This window comes from Geospiza fortis, unplaced genomic scaffold (genome assembly GCF_000277835.1).
Source record: "Geospiza fortis unplaced genomic scaffold, GeoFor_1.0 scaffold130, whole genome shotgun sequence".
Taxonomy (NCBI): domain Eukaryota; kingdom Metazoa; phylum Chordata; class Aves; order Passeriformes; family Thraupidae; genus Geospiza; species Geospiza fortis.
Window position 1 is genome coordinate 13,432,870 of NW_005054300.1, and position 24,847 is coordinate 13,457,716.

At 42.4% G+C, this 24,847-nt stretch overlaps 2 protein-coding genes across 4 annotated transcripts in view; both read right to left on the reverse strand.

Annotated features, from left to right (window-relative positions):
- LOC102038036 (dual specificity protein phosphatase 13-like) overlaps window positions 1–13,763 on the reverse strand; it is a 23,227-nt gene extending 9,464 nt beyond the window's left edge. For 2 of the 3 annotated variants that reach the window (XM_005417241.1, XM_005417242.1), the window contains exons 1-2: window positions 13,312–13,763; window positions 7,496–7,697 (exon numbers count right to left, since the gene is read on the reverse strand). In XM_005417241.1, coding sequence (XP_005417298.1) covers window positions 7,496–7,498 — 3 coding nt within the window. In that variant the 5' untranslated portion in view covers window positions 7,499–7,697; window positions 13,312–13,763. The remainder of the gene's footprint in view (window positions 1–7,495; window positions 7,698–13,311) is intronic. The other variant, XM_005417243.1, reaches the window with a different exon arrangement.
- A 2,544-nt stretch (window positions 13,764–16,307) lies between these two features.
- Window positions 16,308–18,461, reverse strand: LOC102038441 (dual specificity protein phosphatase 13-like). The gene is made up of 3 exons (XM_005417244.1): window positions 18,292–18,461; window positions 17,790–18,007; window positions 16,308–17,036 (listed from the first exon to the last, which is right to left on the reverse strand). Exons 1-3 carry the CDS (start codon window positions 18,450–18,452, stop codon window positions 16,792–16,794), a joined length of 624 nt encoding a protein of 207 aa, XP_005417301.1. The 5' UTR covers window positions 18,453–18,461; the 3' UTR covers window positions 16,308–16,791.
- Between the last annotated feature and the right edge of the window lie 6,386 nt (window positions 18,462–24,847).

Genomic DNA, 24,847 nt, shown 5'->3' on the forward strand with positions numbered 1-24,847 from the left:
GGGCAGGTGCTAGGAATCAGCCTCAGACAGGGTTTGGATAGCCAGAAGAGCTCCTGGTGGTGAAGCAGGTCCCAGGTGAAGTGGGAAGACAAGGGGGTGCATGGCTAGACACAGGCATGCAGGTGGAGGTGGAGCCCAAGTCTCCCAGCTCAGAGGGGCCCCTGAGTGAGGCGGGGTGCCCCAGTGAGGCCTCCCAGCAGCCCCACCCCAGGTCACACTGCCACTGTTGTCCTTGGACAAGGCAAGCCCCTGGGAAGGGCAGAGCTTGCTGAGCTCAGTGGGGAGAGCTTCACCTGCACCTTGCTAGTTTTTGGGAAGAGGGTGCTACCTTACAGAAGCACTCCTGGAGAATATTTCCTCTTCTTTGCAGTATAATAGACCTGCGCATATTTTCCCAAAATTGTCATTCCAGGGGGGAGAACCTTTGTGTTGCCCCCTCCCATCTCCCCCAACCCTCCTATCTGAGTCACACAGCCTAGGAAGGAGCACTTGCCCACGGATGTAGCTAAGGCTGCAGGAAAGGATGGCTTCAAAATGAAGGCACTGGTTGGAAAAATGGGGAGTCCTGCTGGCAGTGACAGGTCATGGCTGTGGCATGATGCCAGCTTTTACATCTGCAGCTTTCACATTCAAAAGAGATAAAAAAGGAAGAATTACCTTAGCAGGTGGCATCTCTAAGCTATGAAATGAACCATCCCCAGCAAGACAGCGCTGCCCTCCACAGGCTCATAGCACAATTTCTGACTGTCTGTGGATATCTTCAAGCCTAGGGTGATGCATTCCCCTTATTTCTTCTCTGGGGCATTTCTGTCCAGGGTACAGCTGGGAATTCAAGCCCCTCCAAAACTACTGATTTTTTTTTATGCATCTCAACTGTGCTAATGCTTCTCCCTGAATTAAAATTGTCTAGTCTTAAGTCCTGCTGCCAGCAGCCATAACTGTGCTGGATGCTGTAGTCAGGGGAGCACACAATCACCATGCAGCTAACTGCTTCTAATAGTAGAAACTTCACTCTGATCTTACATAACACCAGTAATGGAGCAGAGAGGCTGTGACTTCTGAGGAGCTTAGAAAGCTTTCTTGGGCAGCTCATGCCCTGAGGGCACAGAAGGTGCAGCTGCAGTGAGAGCAAGAAAAACAAAATGACCTTGATATTGATAACAGTTCAGTGAGTGCTGTCACAGCCAGTGCTGTGCCAAGACTTCACTGGCGTCACAGGCTGTTGATAGGTGTAAGTTATGGTCAGTTCTGATAAAAATGGTGTCAAAGAGGCTAGACTGAGAGAAGGATGTGGGGAAATAATGTCTTGCAAGCTTCAGGAAAGACAAACAAGGATGTTAATATATTGCTATTAAAAGGGCCTCCAAAGCACTTTGACTTCTGCAGGCAGTATGGATTTGTGTGACTGTGGATTAAAGGGGTTTTTTTCTTCTCCTTGATTTACTCCTCAAATGATTTTTATCTGACTGCTGTTATCAATACAAAATTGACAACGCTGTCAGGTTTGCAAGATTTCAGGATATTTGAAGGCATGAGAAAAGGGTTTTGATATTCCTCAGTCGTTTGGCAGGGTAGCTTTGAGCTGTCTCTCCCTGCACTTTTAACATAAGTAGAGAAGTGCTCTCCTTGCTTTGCCTTTCTTGAAAGGGTACATACAAAAAAGGCACCTTTTTCTAAGGCTGACAAAGCTGTACAAATTCTTTGCTATGGAATCAAGAGCAAACTTCAAAACTCTGCAGTAGATCTATTTTGGCACTTGAGTTTTTCAGGCATATCATAGAGCTTTCCAGCGACATTCTCAGCTCTGTTGGGGCAGAGGGGAATGTTTTTTCTTTTGATTTTTTTTTCAACTGCTGACTTTAAAATCATTATTTGATTTTCATTAAGTCATCTTTTAAGAAGACTGATTGTATGTCACAAAGGAATTGACCACTGATGAGCACATGAAAATAACTAAAAGGAGATATTAAGACAGAGAACTGGGATTTCCTGTCTCTTGCAGCTTTTGATTATGTGCCTAATGAGTATTTGCTCCTCATTTCTTATCTTAAATTTGAAGAAATACAAGTGAGTGGTTTTTCTGTTGCACCTCCCTGGTACCAGGGTGCCAGGTAAATCAGAGTGAAGTAGGAACTGCCTCACAGGGGCTGTGGGCAAAGCAGGGTGTGCAGCTGCCTCTCCAGGCTGTGAGGGATGAGGGCCAAGGGCAGTGGGGACATGCTGCTGCTCCCTGGAGCTCCCAGTCCCAGGGTCACTAGGAAGGAGTTTCCCTGCCTGGCCCTACTGCAATACCTCTGTGAGAAACAGGCAGCACGGTGCTGCCCCACTCCTGAGACTGAGGCTATGCAAGCCCTGCAGTTGGTCAGGCAGGGCAGAAGCAAGGCTTGTTTAGGCCCAGCAAGTTTTTGGAGAGTGTTTTCACTTCATTGCCAGATTTCACTATATCTAGCCAGGTTTTATGCTGTTGTTTTTTTGATTCTGTTTCATGCCCTAGGTGTGGACTGTAGGTGGGTGGCAAGGCTGGCAGGTAGGGGGATGGAGGGGAGAAGAGCCTCCAGCAAAGCAGCAGCCTCAGGGCTCCCAAGAGGGAGAGCTGAGCAGAGCTAGAAGGAAGGAGCTTGTCCTTGCAGGAGGTTGTGCCTGCTGCCGGTGGTTTACAGCAGACACTTTGGGAACACACAACAAACAGAACAGTCCATTTTCCCAAAGCAAACCTCTGTGCCTCCAGCACAGCCTTGGGAAGGCTGTCCCTTGCCTGAGAAAGCTGCTGGGAGCAGGAATACTAAGGACTGCGACGTTCTCGGGTACAATGGCAATGGGAGTCACCTGTGAGCTATAAATAGCACTGACATCCTTTCTCTCCTGAGCCTGCAATCCAAGCAGTCATTTTTGCGGGTGCTAGTGAAAATGAACAAAGCTTTGAAGAGCTTTTATTTACACTCTCTTTGCAGACTGGAAATTTTCTTAGTAAGTAGTGACTAGTTTTTCTTATTGACTCTGAATTTTGCATTTATTTTAAGGGAAAATTCTGGCTTTTTTTTCTTTTTGAATTAAAAAAAGATATCCAATATAATTTTCATATTTTTGCCTCATCTGTCTGGGAAGAGCTATTGTGGCAGGACAGTTGGGATCACAAGCATTCATTTTCAAAAATCCTCTGTGCAATTGCAGGAAAAGAGGGAAAAACCCAGGAACCTAGATTCAGTCTTATGTAACTCTTACATGCATTTTTAACAAAATAATGAAAGTGTTTTGGTTTAGAATTAAGCAAATAATGCAGGATGTTTGAGCAGGTTTTGTGGTGTTTACATTGAGAGACCAGACAGCAATACTGGTTGCAGTAAAAGGAAAAGCTTTACATGCCAATCAGACAAGATCTTCCTACTGTTTGATAGGAAACAAAGACGGCTTTGTTAAGGAGCTATGAAGACCTGAGAGCAACACTGGCAAAAGGAGCCTTTTCAAAATATTTAGGGTTCACTTGATGAAGTCTTGTCATAACATGATTAAGTCTCACCTGTTATGCAACTCTCCTTTGCTCTTTATAGACAGCAGAAAACACAAAGGTCTACAAAACAGACACTTTGCTCAGGGATAACCAAAGAAAACCTGCTGCAAGATCAACTAGTGGAGCTGGAAAAATTAGTCAAGCATTTAAATATGCAAGAGGGGCTGTATTTTTTGCAGTGATGCCAACTAATCTAATTCTAGATTAGACTGTTCTACTGACAACCCTTGTCTTAGGCCAGTGGGCAGCGCTGCGGCTAGTGAAACGCTGTGATTTTTCCTGCTGCCACAAGATGGCAGGAAAAAACAATGTTGGGGGATTTAAAAATACACAGAGATGGGCCTCGCAGAACGGAATACACTCCTGACTGGCATTTAAAGAGAGAACTTGCAAGAAACTGCACGTTGGGTGGAAGAAAAATGTGAAATGTACGGAATTAATTAGTTTGGTATTGACATTGGTGTATACATCAAAAGATCTACACCGTACCCTTTCCTATGCAGGTTTTGTGTATAAGAAAAGCCTGTGACAGTGCTCATTTTTTCCTGTACACTATGCAGTTTGGCCTGGTTTTGTTCTGCTGGCAAAATCTGTTGTATAAACCTGTCCAAGACATAATGCACTCACCTAAAGTAAAAAGCAGGGTGATTATTTTAGTCTTTTATACTGTCTTCTTCCAAATACGGTTCTCTTCCCATTTCCCGTTCCTCCAGCCATAGTAGAAAAAGAGCCCAGCTAGAGGACATTGCTCTGGCTTTTGGGAACTGAGGGACAGCAGCTGGGCAGGAGGGCATGCCTGGGTGCTAACAGGCTGTGGCACTGGGTTGCTGGGCTGGGCACTGGGGTCAAATGTCCCTCCTGCCTGTTCTCCTGGGAAAACTGGCCCTTCAATGCAATGGCTGAGGTGCTTTTCTTATCCTGACTTACTTAATGTCTGTATGGGTGTCACAGGAGCTGCTGGGGCTTTGGAAGAGGGCTGGAAGGGAGGGGTCTGTGCTGTTCATGCTCTCTCCCCAGCTGCTTTCACTTCAAATACTTTTCTTAAAGGAAATAAACCCTCTACAAGAACAGAAATTGGTTTGAAAAGTACAACCAGACAGGCTGGGGGTTTGGCGTTATCCAGAGGCATTCCTCCTCAGCAGCCAGTGTGGTGGTTCCCCTCCATTCTTCTGACAGATAAAAGAAAGCTGTGGAAAACTCACAAAGATTATTGTGCAGCAGGAGCTCATGAACTGGTAGAAGTTAATTGTGCATGGCAGCACTGTGTAGGCCCGGTGGGCCCCGGCCCTGGTCCTGGCCCTGCCACGCCACTGCTCCCCACATGGCCTGGCCTGGCCTGGCCTGGCTCGACCCGGCCTGGCCTTCCCTCACCGAGACATGGAGGAGATTCATCAGTGCCTTTGCAGTTTGTCTGGGGAGGGGACAAAATTCATGGTCATGGCATCTGTGCTGCCCCATGGCAGCGGCCTCCCCAGAGGCTCCTCCAGCACCAGCCTGCTCCTCCCCCACCCAGCCTTCCCCTCACCCACCCACCCTTCTCCTCATCCATCCAGCCTTCCTCCTCACCACCCAGCCTCCTCCTCAGCTATCCATTCACCTTTTTTTCCTCACCCAGCCTTCATTCCTCCTTTTCTTTTTTCCCCCACAGCCTTCACCCCTCCTTGGAACTGATGGAGGCAAGGGGCTTGTTGGGGGCGTGAGGGCAATTGGGGACTTTAGTGCTAGGACCAGTTCTTCTATTCAGTCTGTAGTAATTAAAAGTATCAAGAGGTTTAAGAAGTAGCCAATCTGTTGAAAGCCAAAAGCTGGAGGATACACAGCTGTCCTGTTTCTTATGCTGGCTTTCTCTAGACTCTGCTCTGGCCTGATGGAGAATGAATAACTAGGCAGCCCTTCAGGTCCAACCTGCATTAGCTCTTTTCCCACCTGTCTTATGAATGCTGTGTCCACACTACTCATTACTAAATACTGAATTCTATAACATGGGCACCAAACATCCAAAATCTGCCTCCCAGGCCGGCAATACATTTGTCATTATGAACCAAGGTTCATTTCACAGTGACAACATGGAGGAGGATGACAAGGCAGCAAGAGTGAAGAAGCAAAAGCAAAATGCTTACAGCAGCTTTCAACTGTTGAGATGATGATGGAAAAAGAACTGATAATACAGGTGCCCATCACCTGGGCAGGAACATCCTTGTCCCATGACATGATGCTAAAACAGATCCTAATGCCTTCACACCTTTCCAGATTCTGATCCTACTTGGATTTTTAAGATATTCTTTCTTGTATTGCTTCTTTTCGTAAAATTACTTTGGTCCCAGCTTGGTTCTGTGGTTAGCAGCTTCATTTTATGAGGAAAACAAATGATGGAAGGTCTGCAGCTGCTGGCAACACCACAAGAACACTGCCAGCATCCAGGAGCCTTCTTTTGCCCTTTGGCTGTCCACCTCTGAGTTATGGGATCCCACCTGCTATTTAAAGGTAAATTAAGCCTTCCTTGAAATTAATAGTTTAAACTGAGCACAAAATTATTTTGAATTTATCTCATGCAGGACATCCTACAACCTGGGTCCTTTTGCCAGGCTTTCAGCAACTGATCATCTAGGTCAAAACAGCTGCAGGGTATGCTTAATCCTGCTCTGGATGGGAGGTGAGCAAGACTTTACAGATGGGGGTGTTAGTAGATATGTGTGTGTGGAGAAAACAACACTCTCTAGACACCTGCTCCCCTTCAGTGCTTGAAAGGAAAATTCTCCCCTTTCAGCACTAAAGCATTGACTGCAAGTGTCAATTTGCTATCTTTTATAGAGAAAACAATACTGAGAAACCATTCACCACAGGTAGTTTATCCACAAAGCAAGGGCTGTCCAGGAATTTGAAATCACTGGGTAGAAGGGATTTTCTATTTCTATTCTAATGGGGTTAAGGGATTTTCAATTCTATTCTACCAGGTAAAAACTCTGTCTGAGTTTTTCATTTTTGTTCTGTTGAGCAAGGTGTATATGCCTGAGAGGAAACAAACACATGTACATGTCAGCTCCAAAGGGAGGAACCCCCTGCACAGGCGGCATCATCTCACTCATGATGCTGGATCAGGTCTTGAGAGGCTATACTGACCTCTGCTCTTCTCCTGCAACTTTTCACTATTGCCACAAGTAAGGGCTGAGATTGGATGGGTCAGTCTTAACCCAAAAGATCTAATCTGATCTGAAATGCAGGGGCTCATAGCTATGTGTGCTTAATTGGGCCCTTCTCTCTATTTCTGAGACTGTCAGGCACAGGAAGGTGGCTGCTGACTGTTGGAACAGAAAAATGTGTCACAGAGCTGAGGTGCTTTTCTTATCCTGACTTACTTAATGTCTATCCCACCTCCTTCTTCCATAAAGATGTCTGTCATGCCTGTCCCATTTTCTGCCTTTCTAGGGTCATAAACAATACTGATTACCAAGTAACTTCATCCCATCTCTCTATTAGATTAACCATTCCCTTGATGGATCACAGACTGGGTGATGACAGGCAAAATCTCTGTCATTAAAAACTCAAACTCCCTCTGCTCTCAGAGGTGCTGGTATGGTGATGGAGCTCCCCTTGCACACAGGCAGCCTTGCCTTCTGTCTGGTTACATCTCCTCCAGGCAGGATGGTGCATCTTGACTTTACAGCTGCTCTGGGTGGCTACACATGCTTTCACAGCAGGATCTATCGGCACCAACCATGCCCCTTGCAGGGATCTGAAAGAGTAGTGCCTTTTTCACAGGAATGAGCCTGCTGTCCCTAGAGAACATAAAGACAAAATCCTGGCCAAAGAGGGAACCATGAGAACAGAGCTAAGGTTATGACTTTGTAAATGTTTATCTTCAGTCTGTATTTGATGTCTGGATAATAAGGTGACCCGGTCTCTTACAGAAATGTAAGGCAGGTTAAACAACAGAGGGCACACAGTGGTTCTCTTGAGCTGCAGCACAGAGCATGTGCAGGGCCTTGCCATTCCCACTTGCCACCTTTGTGGCCAATGGATGCTTTCATGCTGTGTTTCTTCCTAAGCCCTTCAGAGATGAGCTGTAAGTATGGTTGATACAGCTGTGGGGTTTTTTTCTAAAAAAAATGGCTTTCTTTTTGTACTGTTTGCATTTTTTCATGCTGCTTTGGTTCACTCACCCTTTTCTTCAGTTTGGTAAAGAAACTGTCTGTGAAAACAAGAATGGAAAAAAAATAAAATTATTAAAGACAGATTTTTAATATACACAGAGAAGAGATGTTTTACAGTGAGTCTATCAGGTTATGCACCTAAGTATTATTTCTGCCCTTGAAAATCATTCACTTACAGTGCTTAATTGGTCTATGCAAATCCATTGCTTAAAGGTAATTGGACATTTTTATAGAAAGATCAGAAACAAAAACACTCCAGGCTGTTGTTCTAAACATTAAAAAAAAAATTATGGAAAGAATATGTTTCAGGGCATCATCCAGCCTCTCTTGAAACTGTGCAAATTCACTTGGTGAAAACAACAGCAGACACAATGAAATGAGTTGTATATGAAGAACTGAGATCTCAAATGTGATATTATGCAGAAAGTAGAGTCTGTACTAAATAAGTAACAGCTCTATGTGTTACCAAGGGTGCACTTTGATTTTGATGAATGTTAAAAGAACCTTTAGCCTTGAAAATAAAGAGGATAATTTCTCTCTAGGCAATGGCTGCTCGTGAAAGCCATAAAATAAGAGCACTGGAGCCCTAATTTTATAGTGCTTTTTAAATGATTTTCAAATGGTCCAGCTGCTTTGTGCCACAATAGCACAAGGCAGAGATATTTACGCCGGCAATAACAAGCATGCATCAGCCTGCCTGGGCTGCTCTCCGCAGGCAGCCTGCGGGAGGCGAAACACACGTGGAAAGGTGATACTTGCCAATGTGGATCGATCACAATCACACCATGGTCAGAGCAATCCTGGGAAGCCTCTTTTTCCACCCAACAACTGGATTGTTCTCCTTGTCTGTGTGCTGCCTGCGTAGTGCAGGATCCGTGCGGCTGGCAGCGCTGGCTCTATTTTGACACTTGAGAGCCTGCCAGCAATGCGTGCCTCTTAGGCCATACTGTCCTTGGCACACGTCTCCTTTTGGAAACAGGAGGGCAAACTCACCCCTGGGTTACACTGCTGGTTTCGGGTGGGAGTGTCCACAAGGGCTGGTGTGGCCCCAACTTTGGTGTTCTGATGCAGCACTGCATTACCTTCTCCAGAAATGCATGCATGTGGCAAGAGAACTCTGGGAAAATGCTATGGAATTCTGCTGAGATGCTGAATTGCCACCAGCAACTTTCCCCAGCTATTTTACCTCTGATTGTTTAGGACTTCAGTCTAAAACTACAATTTATTTTCCAAACAAATGCTCTAAGATGAGAACTGCCCTGGGGTGGTCTATCTTAGCGTGCCAATTTGGGTAGTCATTTCAACGGTTCAAAAAAAGTTTCAATTTTTTCTTTACAGTCCCCTCTCCTTGGCAAGACATTGACATAAGACAGGGTACTGGGAGAAATCTGCCTTCTGAGCCAGCAGAATAGGCTTTAAAGAGCAGTACATTTATGAAATATTCCATTAAAATTAAATAACTTGTCTCTTCCCATGTACACTAGTGCTAGAGGCACAGCAATGTTGAAGTAACAAGAATTTTGGTGGGAACAGGAAATTTTGAGCATGAGAGAAATGTCTAATTTATGGCTGAAAATTTATTGTATTTGCAATAATTCTCAGGTCCATAAAGCTGGGACAGAGCTGGGCAGAGGGCATGGCAGGAAGAAGTTACCTCTGGAAAGTCCTCAGCCATTGAGCATCTATTGTCACCAGTGTAGAAAACTGTCTCCCATTTGGGTGACTTGTACAGGTTGGGCAATATTTTCCCCTTTTCATTTGCTGATCCAAATCAGCAAAACAGGTTAGCATCTTTTTGTGTCCAGGGACATACTTAAGAGCTTTAATTTTAAACAGAGGCCTATTTTCTCTTGGAGTTGAGTTTTGAGAGTTTTAATGAGCAGAATGGACAGCAAATAAGGAAAGTATCCCAGAGGAATACCTAGCATATTTGCTGCCTTCATTTAACAAACAGATTGAGGAATAAAATGAGCATGCAAAATTCAGAAACATTCTATACCCTAAACAGAGAGGAAAAATAGATTTGATGTTAAAGCTTTAGGTCATGTTCCTTTCATCTTTATCTCATATTCAGATTGTTTGTCTCACATTTCTCTTTATTGCTTTGTGTTCTTTTAATTTCATGAGTTTAGAGTTTACATAGGTGTATACTGTATCTGAGTTCAGTGCATAAATCCTGCAGCTTGATGGAATTGCTCACAACTGGGTAACTCTTTGGATAGCACTGCCTAGAGGAAAGTGGTAGAATAGCATAAAGTAAGCCAGCATAAAGGAAGCAGATCTGCTTTTTCTAAGAATACAGCAAATAAAAACTTCTCCTTTCAGAACAGAAAGGAATACACATAGTGCTGTTGCAGGCTTCAGAGAATAGTGCTATGGTCACAGATTGCATAAGTTTGTACTTTTGCCTCACTCACATCTCATCTCATCTCTGAGAGATCCAATTTACAGCAGCTGAGATAAAGGAGCCTCCAGGGTATTACATACTGCCCTTTCATAAATCAAGAACTGCCTTTTGTTACTAGAGATCTGAGTCCAGAAACAGAGGAAAACACATGGCATGAGGCTTTGTAAATGGCCAACTGGCATGTCTCTGCAATAGCTCTTTGCAGCTTTTGGCTATTTCTCAAATGAGAAAGTAACTATTTTTAGTTATTTTTGTTGTGCATTCTGACAAATCAATACAGAAAAACTGAAAAACAATTTTTGATTTCTGACTGAGAGCTCAAAACTGTCTTCCCTTTTATAATTGCTTTTCTTTTTTCTCTCCTGTGACAGAGGATACATTCTGATGATTACTAGTACACCATGTGTGATCCTTGCCACTGATGTGAATATGGTTTTGTTGGTCACTCCTAATCTCTCAGGATCCTGCTGTTTTCCCACGTGCCAATGAAGACAATGTCTGTAAGTGGATAATTAGGCTTACCTGAGTGGTTGAGTGACATTTAGTTAATGCTGCTAAAGTAATTTGTGATTGCTTAATGTGAGTGCTGTGTAAGAGCAGCAGTTTACCTTTGGGATAGAGATTCGCCATTTGCCCTTGTTAATGCACACAGAATGTACAGAAATGTGCAACAAAGTCAAAGTCGATTGTATCCACTATGAAGGCTCATGATTACAAGCAGCTCAAGTTATTTTGTTGCCTTGTAATGTATTCCTGTCTGTAGAGCCCAGTGTCCACCACACTCTGAGACATTTTTTCCCCTTTGAGAAGTGTAAGAAAAAGTTAAGTAGTAGAAGAACTATACAAGGTTGCAATTTCTACATATACTCATATCTGGAAATGCAGAATTCCAAGTTATTTCACTTCTGAAAAGAAATAAGTTTAACAAGTTTTACTGACTTCAGTTGGCCACAATCACATTGAGGTCTGCTAGCCCAAACACCATACAAAAATTCACCTCAGGAGGCAGCTCTATAACTGGATTTGAAATATGTATGTTGAACACACTGAGGTTTTAGCATAGCTTGTAACTGTACTGTTTCTTTGCTGAAGTGATATTAGCTTTGCTGATCCAGTTAAACTCCAGTTAATAAACCTACCTGCTTAAGATCAGCATAAAGTTTGACTTCTGCAGGATATTTTACATATTGTGCCCTCAGCAGCTTATATAGCACTTCAGAAAACATTGTACCTTTAAACCCAAAGGGTCTTGGCCTTGGCCTTGTATATCAGCAATGGCTGACATCCAGACAAATATTTAATAATCAGTTTGTTGACAACTTCAAAGTCCTCCAGGATGAAAGTCATCATGTTAAGTCAGCCATCCTTACTTTATTTTATTATATATTTAACTTATTTAAAGATGCTGAACATCAGATTTCTGATAAAGGCATATGGAGAAATATTTCTTATAAAATACAGCATTAATTCTAGATTGATCTTTGATTTCCAAGTAGCTGCTCAGAAACTGCACATAAATGGTTCCACAGAAACAAGAAGTGACAGTATATGGTACTGCTCTGGGTTATTTTACCTCTGGCACAAGTCCTGATGCTGGCATGGGTTTGCTCAGTAACAGAAACATCCATTGTTTACTAACTTCACTGAGTACTGGGTTGGGCCCTAAATGCACATACTCTCTCCATTCCTATCTCATGAAGAACCCATGAAACCTCATTCTCAGGTGTTGTTCCTATTTGTTTTATTGATGTTGGCACAATCAAGAAAATTCCATCTGTAGTACTTGATCAACTTCCAGTTTCACTGTTTGGACTCTGTAACCTGTATTTAAGCTGATATTAGTGATCAGCTGTTCCATTAACAAAGAAACCTGTTTACATTTTTATTTCTGTTAGCTGAATGTTCTCAAAATTCATCTTTTCCTTACTACACATACGCACTGTTGTTATACACATTTTTTTTCATTATATTCTCTACCAATTCTTTCCCCCTACAAGACAGAACGTGATTGAAAGAAACAGTCGAGCGTAGTTTGGAACATGTATATTCACAGGCATTAAAAGGAGGCCTTGAGACTGCACATAAAAGGCTGTCTAAAATCAAATGTTGCTGTTAAGAGAACACCATTTCAGGGATGTTTGTCTTAAATCTTTGCCTGTACTACCTGTCAGGCTCAATTCTACAAATCCCTGTTTCTGCACATAGTTCTAATAAGTAAAAGAGTTAATTTCCAAGTGTAGTTACAAGGTTTAACCGGAAAGGCAAGGGTCGGTTTCGCACTCTCCTGGCCAAGGCAGGAGTTCAGCGAAGCGCTGCACATGGTTGTGGCTTCTGCCTGAGCACAGCCAGGCTCCGGCCAGGGCCCCGCGCTGCTGGCTGTCCCCAGCCGCGGGGCACAGAGCCACCTGGCGGCTGCCACGCTCCAGCCAGGCACATCGGGAAGCAGGCAGCCATCTGTAAAACCAAGTTTTGTAAATGCAGATTATTCCCCCAGTGTCACCTAGCTCATTTTTTGGCTTCGCTGTTTCATAGCTAAAAGAATGGCCACTTTAGCTGTAATCAGTGGGCAATCGGCAGGGTTTTTAGTATCCCCTGTTTCTCTCCTGTAGGAATTATTGTAATTTCTAGGTATTTCAACAAGTTTGCAACCTGATGATGGTGAAAAACCCCTTGTTTTGGCATAACACTGGGCACTAGGCCTGTTGAGTGCAGATGACTGCATGCTTTCTCTGTCTTCAGAGTGAAACACCCATCTGCACAGTTTTCAGAAATAGTGAAGTCTGCTGTCATTCAGAATATCCATAGATTTGTCAAAATTTCAACTGCAAATCAAATTGTCATATAAACAGCCAAAATCAGAATACTTTTTAATGTGAAAATTTCCATTCTAGTTAAAATTACACCAAAAAAGGTAAAAAACAATTGTTCAATTTTAAGGCTGCTTAGGATCATGAGCCTGTCTTGTGCTTTGTATGGTAAATGCTGTAGCATTTATAAAATCCGTATGTTGCACAATTATAAATTAATACAAAGCAATAAAGAGAGTCAAATTCTCTTTTTAATTGTTTTTCTGTGCAGTAGGTTCTTTCTTTAATGGATAGTCCTTTTGCTTTCTTCTGTGCTAATCTTATCTATTTTAAGGCATGAAGTTTACCAATGCTAATTATAAGTAGTTGGACAGCATATGTTAATGAGCACTGTATTTCCCAGCCCTTCAGAACAGCTCAGCCTCAAATAACACTTACATATTGCCTATGTAGAGATTAGGCCACTCTTCACCCACGTGATTTAATTCCACCTCGCAGCTGTCCAAAATATCAGGCAGTTCCTGGGCAGAGGGAGTGCCAGGCTCAGAGCACTCCTGGGCTGACAGGATCTGTCTTCAGGTGCTGACCCCTTTGGAGGCCTCATGCAGAGTCAGGCAGAGGAGGGAGGGCCTGCTGGCAGCCGCTGCTGTGGAATGCACAGGGAGGGTTTTGCTGAAGCAGGCTCTTTCTGCAGCTTGATGTTCCCAAGCAGGTGGCTGACTCTAAATACAGCTCGCGCCTTGACGCCTCCCTGGATTAGCTCAGCACTACGTCCCTGATGCAATGGGGAACAGCCAGAAAAATGAACCTTCTGCTTTAAGTGAATCTTATGCAAAAAAATGCTACTCCCGTCCTCACATAAGCTACGGTGCTGTTCCTGCCAGCACAGAGCTTTCCCTGTGAAAGAAATGTCAGTGCAACCGAGACGCAGTCCCAAGTGCCTCATGTGACCCAGTTCTAATAATAAGCTACCAGGAAAGAGGGGACAGTGCAGCTTGAGGGCCAGTTCAAAATAAACACCATGAGAACACTGGTCCTGGGCTTTACCCAAGGTTCACTAAGCCCACTGTCTTGTGCTTGACTGTGGCTGAAAGTGAATGCCTACAGAACGTAAGAACACACAAGCATGAATTATATTTGTGTATATAATAATAATAACACTCTCCCAGCTTCCAGCTGCAGTTTATGAGCTTGCTGATCTGGATGGAGTTTCTAAGTATTTGGTAACCCTGAATGGATTTCTGTCCCTCAAACATTTCCATTTGAATGTCTATAGGCTTTTACTCTCTGCAGCATCCTGTGGCAAGTGTTACACAGCTCATGTAAACCCCTCCCTTTCTTTCAGACCTGATTTCTACTGACTTCATTTGATGCCCTTGGTTCTTGTACTAGAAAATAAAATGAAGAGACGTTTTCACTGGAACTCTACATGGGTCCCTTCAGGTGACACTGGTTTTGTGATTGCTGTAAGTAGATTTAAGTCTGCCAGAGCTGTAGTGGGGACAGTTCCTTTCACTTGCACCTTCTCCCAGGTCGTGTAGACCCTCTTGACAAATGTGTATTTTCTGAATGAAGTGCCACTGGGAAGGCAGTGTTTTTCCTTCGTTTTGGTTCCTTACTATAACTTGCCAAACTAACATTCAAAATACAAGTTTTTATGCTGATAGTGGAAAGCAGTGAAGTAATAATGTCATGTCACATCATGATATGAGTTATGGATAGTGTAATTGACAGGTGAGGAGGTCCCTTTTCCTCTTAGCACATTGCAGCAGACAATGCTTTCTGTTTTAAGAATTACAGGGCTATTCTTCTGCTTTTGCCTATGTTGACTGGAAGCTTTTCCCCTGCACAAATATGCACTCAAAGTAAATCTGTATATAAAGAAGCAATACAGGCAGGCAGGAAATATAAGCAACACTGACTCCACAGATTAAAAGCACTTCTGTGATTTGACAATGCCCTTGAAAAAAGTTTCTACCTAATTAATTCCTTCCACTGAGGTAAGTAAGTCATGCTTACAAGACCACTACCACACCATTGGTGGCATGGATGCCCAACTGACTCAGCTTCACTCTGTGCTCTTCCCTTCCCTGCCCCTGGTGAAACAATACTCTCCCAGGATGAGCAGTATCTTCAAGAGCAGGTACTAATTTACAACAGGAGCAGCTTTCACAGCTGTGGCTTTGTAGGACAGATGCTCAGAGGCATGCAAAACATTATCCTGATGGGAGGATTCCATTAATCTTGCTCACATGTGTCTAATTTTGCCCAGCCTAAAGCCATTAAGATGCATTATTTCACCCACATGAATTTCAGATTTTCAATGCTGTGTCTTCAAAAGGTTTCCATACTAAAACCTACTGTAATGTGAATGAAGTATAAATTATAATGAAATATTAACTCATATAAATACCTATTAATTTTTATGGAGAACTTCAAAGCAAACAAAGCTCCTCCTCCACTGCTCAGCTGCTTTGTGAGGTATAAAGACTGTCCTAGCACTGTTGAGATTTAAATGTGATTTCCTATTTGATCTTTCTCTGATCAGTGGAGCTCTTTTGCAACATTTAAGAAAATCTCAACAGTCAAACTGATGTCTGAAAGGATCTTAAATGTGCTTATTTTGCAAAGCACTTGTGTACAGTGAAATAGGGAGAGATTTCTACATTCCCCTAAATGCTAGGCAGAATCAGCATCCATGTCAAAACCTCTGAAAGAATGAATAAGGAAATGTGGTCTGGAAAGGAAGAGGTTCAGCTCCCAAGTCACCATTATATTAGTCTTCTAATGACCTTGCAAGTCTCTTACAGCAGAGAATAAAATGATCAGAACTGATGCTTCAAATGCAAACAAGCAAGCAGAAATGTATTAACTTAATCTGTCAGGGAATCTTTTAAGGTCAACTAATCAATAAATCCAACGAGCAGCAAAGGGAAAAACCAAATTTGATTATCACTTCATGGTTCACCACAAGGTAACAAGCTAATTTTCAGGCAGAGTGGTAGCATGAATTTCAAATGCTGTTGCTGTATTAAAAATCACATTGGTTTAAGTACTGATTAACTGGTGACAGGAAAACTGACATCCTCAAAACATCTTAAAACTAATTTGTATCACTTAGGCCAAGCCACTGATGTAAGCTAAATGTCTACCTGATATTAAACCACGGGTGATCCAAAGTCACTGACACAGAACTGATTTGGGATAATTTGGAGTGCAAGAGAACTGAGGAGTCCAACTTACAAAATGCTTTGAAGACATGACATAGTCTTTTTAACATCCTCAATATACTACATGATATACATTATCTTTTTGGAAACATATTTAACAAGAAAAGACTCATGTGGTTTGCTGACCCAAGCTGCAGGAGTATCACAAACATTTATTCTGATGGTGTGGGTCTTGTGGCTGACACACCATAATATTTAGCAGACCAGAAATAGAGGAACTTTCTGTAGGAGTGCCTGGGCTCTTAATAAACTGGCCTTGTCACATCATCAGGCCTGAAACTGAAACACTAAATTTTTCTTAGAACATGCATGTGAGAACTGTAACCAAACTGAGAAAGATTATTATGTTACACTCCCAAGTAAAGGGGACTCAAACATCCTTTACAGCTAGATACAAATATTGAACTTGCCTCTGGCATGAGCAGAAACCAGGGACAAACTTGGTCTGTCTTAACTACTTCAGTGGATTCATCCAGTAGCACCACTCAAGGCACAGCAGTTCCACCCTGTGCAATGGTTATGGTGCTGCTGTTGGCTGTGTTGGTTTTGGAGGAACTGAGCTATCAGAATTAATCCATTTACCATTCTCTTGGCCTTTTATGTCTATGTATAATTGTCTTCATTTTTGTAATGTGCACTGATCATGGGAAGTTGTATGTGCATAGCTGCTCTGAAGGGTGAGACTCAGTCAAGTGAATGTAGATGGGGTTGCCTGTTCAGTAGTCCTTCCTTTGTTCCAGTCCTTCCTTTGCCGTAGCTGAACATCCAGGTTTCGCAGGTGCTTCAGAAAACCACGGTTGGGTGAAATCCATCGATGCTCCTTCACTGTCTTGATGGCTTCAACTAGTGGGAGGTGGTGATTTATCATGAGATATGCTAGGACTAGAGAAGCTGATCTGCTTACTCCAACTGCACAATGTACCAGTATTTTGGCTAGTAAAAAAAAAAAAAATACAACCATCAAGAGAAGCAGTACAGAGGATGAAGTTTAATTTACATGTTTTTCTCTTCTGATAAATCACGTGAACTGCTAATTAGTTAAGTCTAGTTTGCCATTGTTACAGTCACTTTTATGAGAAATGCCATGAGACCCCAAACTGATCTCAGAAACACTGGTAAATCAAAGAAAACCCTCTCAAAGTAATGAAGCTGTTCTGTTTTGCCCATGAGGAAAAGAAGACCCATTAGTTTCAGCAGGCTGGCTTATGCAAGGAAGAATGCTAAAATCTGCTTCTTGGAGGCCCAGCCTTGCAGGCTCTGTTCACACAAGAAACTCATCTGTAACCTACGAACCTCTTTATACAGCTGCTGATTGCAGAAATCAGGACATTAGTATTTTTATTAATTTTTTCTTCCAATAAGATGGTCTCAAAAGAGGGTGTCCATTTCCAATGCATGTTTTTGCTTCTCCCCTTTTGAATGAGCTTTACCTTCCAAATAATTTTCTCCCTCGTCCCCAGGCTCTCTCCTGCACAGTTCATCTGTTTTGTCACATCAGCTCTTTGGGACCTAGTCAGAGCTATACCCACATACACAGCACTCCCTTCTCCTGCCACCCACCATGCAGGTGACCAGCACCTGGCAGGACACCATGTAGTGACTTGTCCACCACTGAGCTTTGTGGAGCTGACCTGTTACATGAGGCTGCTGACTCGCATCAAAATGCGACCAACAATAATTTCATACCTCCTGGCGTATTCAAGGCATTGTGGATAAATTGTGCAGCAGAGAAAAAGAACTGGCTGATATCAAAGCTTGGCAGGTCATGGGCTGGTACACCATAATAATCAATGGTTGCTCCATAAAAGTCCTGGCCTCCGTGGCTGTATGATGTGCCATGGGCAGCATTTAAAACATGGGTCACACCCATCTTCCACAAAACAAATCTATTGTTTGCTGTTACCCTAAGGAAAAGACAAAGACAAATCAAGATGGGTGCAGTGATATTCACAGAGCAGAAGCACTGAGATTGCATCTCCCAAACCACTGCTGGAGCATCAGCCCATGCATCGATTCTAAGGGCTAATGGAGAAGGGAATACCATCTTAGTCATAATTTTATCTCGGAAATCGTGCTGTCTGCAGCGTAAACGACAGCAATTAACAAAACTATGAGCTGTCTAAAGCCGCGCCCATGAGGCACGCTAACAGAAGGTATGGCAGAGGTGTGTCCATAAAGCTGTACTTACAGGTCCCCTAGGAAGAGATTAGGCCATACTTCATCAACGTGATTGCAAGAGGGCCGCCCAGTGTTCAGGACCAGCTCGATTTCCTTGAGGGAGGGGACATCCTCCGGGCATGTCCCAGCGCCTTCAGGGTCCTGGGTGTCCGGCGCCCCTGCCCCAGCCATGCTGAGATCCAGGGCGAGGCGCCGCTCGCTCCCGCCGGCCGGAGGAACAGGGCGGGCGCAGGGCACTGCCAGCCCCGCTCGGTGCCGGGGGGGGCTGTGCTGGGTCCAGTCTGCCTCTCTGGGCTCGTCTCCAGAGCCGCACTGTTCTGCCACACAGCAGCCGGGGACGTCAGCCACGTGTGGCACAGCCCCTGCCCGCAGGACACGCACTAACACTGTGTGACTGTCCCCAGCCGCGTCTCCACACAGCCGTGGCAGTCAGCGAGATCTGGGCATTCACCACTAGCAATCAAAACCTGATACAGGAAAAATAACAACCGGTCCCACTGACAATTGTCTGTCATTTAGTCTGAGGTTAAAGGGTCAGAAATACACCACAGGGTATTTCACCAGCAGGTTAAATACCAAGTGGATGATGATGATGCCTTGCCCGTCACTGATAATCTAGGGAAATTTATTTCTTGAAGCTACTGTTTTTTCACAAAGTGAAATTATCTGACATAACTGTACTTTATATTTTTAATATTTTCTATTGCAGTCCTTCACTGGGTTAATACAGTACACCTGCCACACATTGCATGATAACCCCCTCTGTTGAAAAGAGAACAGAAGCTAGGAGTGTAATAGTTGTCAGGTGAAACTTGTAAGTCACTGAGTTAGTTTGTATAGGAACGTCTGGAGAGCCATAAATTGGAGATCCACAATATCAAATTGTAGTATTAGTGGGTCTTTTCAATAACAGCAGTGCCTGTGCTTCTTTCTGCAGTATGACTCTAGCAGGGACTGCAATTGTCAGTGGAGCTACAAGGTAGAACAAAAGAAATGGTGACGCTTTTCCTCTGTAAGCTTGGCAATCCAGGAGAGAAGGTGACCCAAGACGAGAAGCTTGAGTTGCTAAGAGTTTCCCCTGTAGAAAAAAATGGTCATGAATAGAAGGAATTCTTGGTCAGTCTGAGCCACCTTCATTCCATATGCATTGAGATACTATGATGGATTTGCTTTATTTTATCAAGAGACATATCATGGACATTCCAAGCTAGGTATCAAAATCTGCACTAATTAACTGGGTTTAGGAGTTCTCAATGAGAGATCATCATAATACAATGCAATAGTTTCCAGCATCAGAGGACAAAATCAAGGGAAAAGAGACTTTGTATAAAATAGTTCATGAAGCAGAAATTACTCATATTCTGTGGTATTTAGGGAAGAAACTGTTTAAAAGCTTCTGGTATACAGAGAGACTTGTTACTCCCCACTGTTCTGACCTAAAATAATGAATGAGGGAAACTACAAGTAACAGTGCTGCAGTGCTTATTTAGAGAGCATAGTGGGACAGGCAGCCAGGCTCTGCTGTGGGTGAGGCAACCAGCTGGCCAGACCCAGCAGAGGAGAGGACTGGAAAAATGGCTAAAGTTATATTTCAAGCACTACGTATATGCCCTTAATACATTACCTTGTTTTTCTGTTTTGTTCTTGGGTTTGTTGTTGTTGTTTCGGTGTAGTGTGCTTTAAGCTGATTGATGAGTGCCCATGAATCAGGAAAATTGACTGAGCAGGTTAAGCTGTTCAATTTAGTTTACTTTTCTCAGGTTTCTGGGTGGAGACTCAAGGTGAGGCTTTACTATCAGTTTTTTATAAATGTAACTCCAGCCCATTTGTTGCTAATCAAGTTATGTGAAAAAGATGAAACTCATGGTTAAGTCTAGTTCTTTTCAGCTGTAAAACTTTTACTGGCCTCTCCACCAATGGCAATGACTAAGAATTCACCAGTTGCAATGACTAAGAACTCAAAGTTCATCTGTGGTATGAAAAGTGACAAACAGAAAAACACAAACTCCAGAAAAGTGATCCCCAAGTCCTCTGTGCCTCAAACATTTGCATGCATAACATCCATCTATTTCAAAACTCTGCCATTCTATACCTAACATCTTCTAAACATTTAACAGTCTGCAAATGTGGCTTTGGTAAAGCCACTGACCTTTTTTAGCCAGGGGTTGTCTTTGAAACAGACAGGAGGCAGAGATCTGGCTTTCAGATGGATTTGCCTCTCTACAGCTGTGCTTCATTTCTGGCCCTTTAACTGCTAAGAAAGGATGTAGAAAGCAACAGACTAATATATGGTCACACTGAATGGAGGCAAGTTTAGCACTGTGCAGAAAACACTTTTTGAGATTTCAATCATTTGGAGGTTCTCCTGGCTGTTTGAATGCTGGGCAACTCTAAACCAAACATTTGTATGCAATTATATATGAACATTAAACAGCTGCTGTTTCAGCTGAAATTACTGCATGCCTAATCTTGGAACATGCAACAGACATCATTCTTACCAGACTGTGCCTTTGTGATTGCTTAGAAGGTAGCACTTGGTGCAATAATCTAAATCAAACAGTCCCTGGCTAATAATGTATTAGGTGGCAGCAGTGTAAATTGCCATGGGGTCCTCTAGTAGCACATGGCATGGCATTGCCAGGAAAATGTGCAGCAGGTGAAAACAGGAAATTCATGGTGGCTCTTCTATTTCTTCCCTTGGAAATACTCATATCAGTTCTAACTGAAGGCATGCCATCTCTCTACTGAAAAAAAAGAGGCAAAATCAGATTCCTTTCACATACCCTGAAAGAAGGCAGCTTTTACAGTGAAAATGTTACAGCATAACAGTTCAGTTAGATAGGATTTTACAGATTCAGTATCTCCAGCTGCAGAAGGGTTCTTCTCATTTCACTCATTAGCCTGTTTTCAGGATTTGATTTTGGGATGGTTAACTACTGAAGAAGAATAGAAGTATTTGAACTCTGGTACATTTTGAGCAACACTGAGTGAGACAACGTTTTCTGGTGAGCCACAACAAAGTACTTTTAACACATGGAACAATTTTGTCTGCTGAGGATATGGAGTTTATTCTTTTTATTTTTTCCTTTATTATTCTCTTCTAATAAGCTTGTTTTCTGTCTTAGAAAAATGATTATGGTTCACTAATTTGATTAGTCCTTAGGCATTCAATCTCTTATTCTTCCATTACAGAATTAAGACATTTGAAGATAAAATAGATGTGGGAAAGTTCACACATGACTGACCTAAGTATGCTTCAACTGAAGTACGGAGATTGTGAAGAAATTATAAGGCAGGACTTGATCTGTAGAAAAATGAGATTACCAAAAACCCCACCCCAAACCCAGAAAAAGGAAAAAACATTATTTAAATCAACTAGCACTTCTAGTGAAAGATACTCCCCCTTGCCATGTCATATTCTTTGCTGAATAAGAATTTTCATAAGCAATTAATTCTCTGTTCAGCTGATGCCCTTTTTTTCCTGTGTAGCTCCTTAACATTTGAGATAGATTATTTCAAATTATTAAATGCTAACAGTATTACTTAATGACAACGTTTTAAAAAAGAAAAAAAGCCCATTACGTTAGCACATCAAATTTTCCTTTGCTCTATAATATATTGTAACTTGAGCTAGCTGGGAATTTTCAATATAAATTTCCTTCCTTTTATTGCATTAAGTGTCAGCCTGAACATTAAATCAATATAACTATTTGAATTGAATAAATTGTTTTCAATCTAAAGATACACAAGTTTTATCACACATTTTAAATACTTTTTTTCCTTGGCAATCCACAGTTGTTTTTAAAATGTCTGTAGCATATAATTTGTCATAAATTCTCAAACTGACTTGTCAGCACTGGCACTGCCTGTCAAACTTACATCAATGCCTTCATGTCACATGGCATGAAGTGGCATAAGTCAAAGTGACAGAATGAGGTTTATTGGAAATTTCTGTTAAATAAAGCACCGACTATTTAGATAATTCACCCTTTTAAAGAGCATCAAATGTTAGCAAGGAGAAGTAGTTTTCAGTTTTGAAGTGCAACAACTAAGCAGCTATTACATATCTAAGTGTTACAAGTTTTAAATTATGGTATATTACTTTTCTGTGCAAGCTTATAATTTTCAAAATATTTGCTAGATGATGAAATTAGAGCAGAAAAATGCCATTAGCAGTGATAACTTGAGACAGAAACTGACCATCAAGCCTTTTTCCAGTGCTGAGGTTCACAGAATCAGAGATTAATTAGAGTTGGAAGGGGTCCCTGGAGATCATCTAGTCCAACCTCCCTGCCAAGGCAAGGTCACCTAGAGCAGGTGACACTGGAACCATTCAGGTGAGTTGGGAATGTGTCCAGAGGAGACTCCACGCTCTCCCTGGGCAGCCTGTTCCAGTGCTCTCCCAGCCTCCACATAAAGAAATTCTTCCTCACATTGAGGTGGAACTTCTTGTGTCTTTGCTTGTGGCCATTACTCCTCATCCTGTCAGTGGGCAAATCACTCCTACAAACCAGCCCAGCAGCCTCCACAGCCAGGCCCAGGCTGCTCTCCACTGTATATGTGTCTGTCTGTCTTCACTTTTGCTCTGGATGCAATTCTTGGCCAGGAGGTCCCTGCATGGAAATCTGTTGCTGGAATAACATACTTTAGGACCTGTAAACTTCAGATAGTCCTGGATTAGCATGCATGCCTAAATACAACTCATTTTCCACCCCAGACTTCTAAAGTCTGGAGGCTGAATTTGGAATGTAATATTTAGGTGGATTGCTGGTTTTGCTACAGCGTAGGGAAACAGGGTTAGAAAACTTCTGCTTCTGTTTTTGTTTCCTTCCTGGAATCTGGTGAGCTGGTAGACCTTAGTGCATGTTTATATGTAAAATAAAACAACAAAGCCATAGCACTGTGAACAAAGCAGCAGTTTCCTGGTACCTCTCATGAAAAGAATGAGATCCCAAATGGTGAGCTAGCTTCAGGGCACGTGCTTAAGGCTGTCACAGTGACCTATTCCATAATAAGATAGCTCTGTGGCCTGCTATGGTTGTTTTTGCAGCAATTTTTAATTTTAATTTGTGCTTATTTTTACATTTTTGGTTTAAACCGGTTGTTCAGATAGAAGCAATGCAGCCATGTATTGTACATTGTACCAACTTAGCACTTGGAAGTATGCAAAAAGTTGTGATTGACTGGCAGTTAATGGAGAAGAATTCATGTCAAAACCAGTAGAGAATGTACATAAATAGAGAAGCACAAAATCTCGTTTAACTTACTTGCCTTGCTCTCCTGTAATTTTGTTTTCCTTGTCAGAAAAATGCTAGGGGTTTTTGAATATAAGTATGTGGACCCGGAGTAAGCAAAATTACTTCAATTTTCAACCAGCTTTATTAACTGATCCATTATAGGTCCATTTGATTTTTTTTCAGATCTACATGTATGTGTTTGTCACTGATTAATTCGGATTTGCCAGTTTTTCATCTAGTGTTTTAACGGCAAAGAAGGAAAACATTGTGAGGACTGAAATGACACTTGATTCCTACATTGTTTGCAGATGCTGCTAAACTGGCAAAAACGGAGGAACACACCCTCCAACTTCAGCAACTCATTTTGGGAAACTACAGATCATTTAGTGTGAAAAACAAAAGCGGGACAGAACAGACTGCATAGAGATAAGCATCTTTGAACCAGTATCAAGGCTTGTGGAAAGGAGCAGATGTTCTCACGCCTTCTGAGATGTTCTTCACAGTTTCTCTTCTGAATATCTGGTAGATAGACAGTCCATTACAACTGAGATAGCACAAGAGTGCATATTTGCATAGGATTGCTTGATGACTCGACAACTTAGCTTTGAAGAATTTTGAAATGCAAATTTTCTTGTTTCACTATTAGCAGCATATAAACTTTGCAATACATTTTTTTCTTTTTTTTAGAACAAGGATCTCAAGGCTACTTTCTCTGAAAAGGCAAAAAGGCAGTGTCGTTAACTTCATGGAAACACTGGCACCTCCTGGTTATTTCAACTGAAGCTACAACTTAAGATTGTTTTGGACCTCATAGTAATTACATCATCAACAAAACAAATTCTGACTGTTGCTCTAACAGTTGCAAAGAGCTGTACCCCAGACAGCTGGTATCCAAAATAAATTTCTTTCTGGAGCAATTTGCTTCTAGTTTGTCTGTCTCCTTCTACCCCTTCCACCTGTGCTGTTTGTAGGCTATGGAGCTCCCGAAGTTACGGTGCCTTGCTGAACCTTTCCTAAGTCATGTGTGCTGTTCACATCTGCGCTTTGGATCCCAGCGCATAAATGACTGAGCGCTGTCGGCCAAGTGCTGACAGCCAGTTCTATTCTTTTTACAGAGACACCAGTAAAGAACAATGGTGCAGCTGAAATGTTTTGTAATGACTGCCTGCTATGAGGCCTGACAGCACGAGGGTCCTGTAAGTTTCCTCTGTTATTCTGTCCTGGTGTATGCTTTGAACTAAGGATGGGAATATTTGCCGATACGCCAATTTCAAGCCTCGGGCACAGCTCGAAGCCCCTCCTGGCAGGGGTCCCGTCCTTCCGCCGCGT

What these genes read in the sequence shown, in the direction of transcription:
- LOC102038441 (XM_005417244.1), bottom strand. Translation starts at nt 18,452, where the DNA reads ATGGCTGGGGCAGGGGCGCCGGACACCCAGGACCCTGAAGGCGCTGGG. An exon ending in AATCTCTTCCTAGGGGACCT is followed by an intron (nt 18,008 to 18,291) that starts GTAAGTACAGCT and finishes TCTTTTCCTTAG; the next exon opens with GGTAACAGCAAACAATAGAT. An exon ending in TGCCTTGAATACGCCAGGAG is followed by an intron (nt 17,037 to 17,789) that starts GTATGAAATTAT and finishes TTTTTTTACTAG; the next exon opens with CCAAAATACTGGTACATTGT.